At 59.6% G+C, this 2528-nt stretch overlaps 1 protein-coding gene across 1 annotated transcript in view; it reads right to left on the reverse strand.

Moving 5' to 3' along the window:
- The window catches only part of LOC103621056 (retinal guanylyl cyclase 1), a 31467-nt gene that overhangs the window by 28080 nt on the left and 859 nt on the right, over positions 1 to 2528 (reverse strand). The window contains exon 2 of the mRNA XM_017742308.1: positions 2497 to 2525. Within this exon, the coding sequence (XP_017597797.1) occupies positions 2497 to 2525 (29 nt within the window). The remainder of the gene's footprint in view (positions 1 to 2496; positions 2526 to 2528) is intronic.

The following is a 2528-nucleotide window of genomic DNA, read 5'->3' on the forward strand; positions in this document are numbered from 1 at the left end:
GGGACGCGCCGATGGCACCGGGCAGCGCCCCCCGAGGCCCGCCCTGGACTTCATCCGTTCCAGCTGTCCATCTGCGTCCATCTTCATCCATCCTTCCCTTCCCATCTCCGTCCATCCTTCATCCATCCATCCACCCATGGATCCATCCATGGATCCATCCATCCATCCATCCCTCCATCCATCCCTCCCTCCATCCATCCATCCCTCCATCCCTCCATCCCTCCATCCATCCATCCCTCCATCCCTCCATCCCTCCATCCATCCATCCCTCCATCCCTCCATCCCTCCATCCATCCATCCCTCCATCCCTCCATCCCTCCATCCATCCATCCCTCCATCCCTCCATCCCTCCATCCATCCATCCCTCCATCCCTCCATCCCTCCATCCATCCATCCCTCCATCCCTCCATCCCTCCATCCATCCATCCCTCCATCCCTCCATCCCTCCATCCATCCATCCCTCCATCCCTCCATCCCTCCATCCATCCATCCCTCCATCCCTCCATCCCTCCATCCATCCATCCCTCCATCCCTCCATCCCTCCATCCATCCATCCCTCCATCCCTCCATCCCTCCATCCATCCATCCCTCCATCCCTCCATCCCTCCATCCATCCATCCCTCCATCCCTCCATCCCTCCATCCATCCATCCCTCCATCCCTCCATCCCTCCATCCATCCATCCCTCCATCCCTCCATCCCTCCATCCATCCATCCCTCCATCCCTCCATCCCTCCATCCATCCATCCCTCCATCCCTCCATCCCTCCATCCATCCATCCCTCCATCCCTCCATCCCTCCATCCATCCATCCCTCCATCCCTCCATCCCTCCATCCATCCATCCCTCCATCCCTCCATCCCTCCATCCATCCATCCCTCCATCCCTCCATCCCTCCATCCATCCATCCCTCCATCCCTCCATCCCTCCATCCATCCATCCCTCCATCCCTCCATCCCTCCATCCATCCATCCCTCCATCCCTCCATCCCTCCATCCATCCATCCCTCCATCCCTCCATCCCTCCATCCATCCATCCCTCCATCCCTCCATCCCTCCATCCATCCATCCCTCCATCCCTCCATCCCTCCATCCATCCATCCCTCCATCCCTCCATCCCTCCATCCATCCATCCCTCCATCCCTCCATCCCTCCATCCATCCATCCCTCCATCCCTCCATCCCTCCATCCATCCATCCCTCCATCCCTCCATCCCTCCATCCATCCATCCCTCCATCCCTCCATCCCTCCATCCATCCATCCCTCCATCCCTCCATCCCTCCATCCATCCATCCCTCCATCCCTCCATCCCTCCATCCATCCATCCCTCCATCCCTCCATCCCTCCATCCATCCATCCCTCCATCCCTCCATCCCTCCATCCATCCATCCCTCCATCCCTCCATCCCTCCATCCATCCATCCCTCCATCCCTCCATCCCTCCATCCATCCATCCCTCCATCCCTCCATCCCTCCATCCATCCATCCCTCCATCCCTCCATCCCTCCATCCATCCATCCCTCCATCCCTCCATCCCTCCATCCATCCATCCCTCCATCCCTCCATCCCTCCATCCATCCATCCCTCCATCCCTCCATCCCTCCATCCATCCATCCCTCCATCCCTCCATCCCTCCATCCATCCATCCCTCCATCCCTCCATCCCTCCATCCATCCATCCCTCCATCCCTCCATCCCTCCATCCATCCATCCCTCCATCCCTCCATCCCTCCATCCATCCATCCCTCCATCCCTCCATCCCTCCATCCATCCATCCCTCCATCCCTCCATCCCTCCATCCATCCATCCCTCCATCCCTCCATCCCTCCATCCATCCATCCCTCCATCCCTCCATCCCTCCATCCATCCATCCCTCCATCCCTCCATCCCTCCATCCATCCATCCCTCCATCCCTCCATCCCTCCATCCATCCATCCCTCCATCCCTCCATCCCTCCATCCATCCATCCCTCCATCCCTCCATCCCTCCATCCATCCATCCCTCCATCCCTCCATCCCTCCATCCATCCATCCCTCCATCCCTCCATCCCTCCATCCATCCATCCCTCCATCCCTCCATCCCTCCATCCATCCATCCCTCCATCCCTCCATCCCTCCATCCATCCATCCCTCCATCCCTCCATCCCTCCATCCATCCATCCCTCCATCCCTCCATCCCTCCATCCATCCATCCCTCCATCCCTCCATCCCTCCATCCATCCATCCCTCCATCCCTCCATCCCTCCATCCATCCATCCCTCCATCCCTCCATCCCTCCATCCATCCATCCCTCCATCCATCATCCATCCATCCCATGTCCACCATCTTCATCCACCCTTCCCTTCCCATCTCCGTCCATCCTTTATCCATCCATCTGTCCATCCCTCCATCCATCCATGGATCCATCCATCCATCCCTTCCTCTCCCTCCTCCACCTCCACCTCCACCTCCATCTCCCATCTCCCATCTCCCTCCTCCACCTCCATCCCTCCCCGCCCTCACCTCGCACCCCGTCCGCCCTCTGCACCCTCCTC

Source organism: Corvus brachyrhynchos, unplaced genomic scaffold (assembly GCF_000691975.1).
Source record: "Corvus brachyrhynchos isolate BGI_N302 unplaced genomic scaffold, ASM69197v1 scaffold928, whole genome shotgun sequence".
Lineage (NCBI taxonomy): Eukaryota > Metazoa > Chordata > Aves > Passeriformes > Corvidae > Corvus > Corvus brachyrhynchos.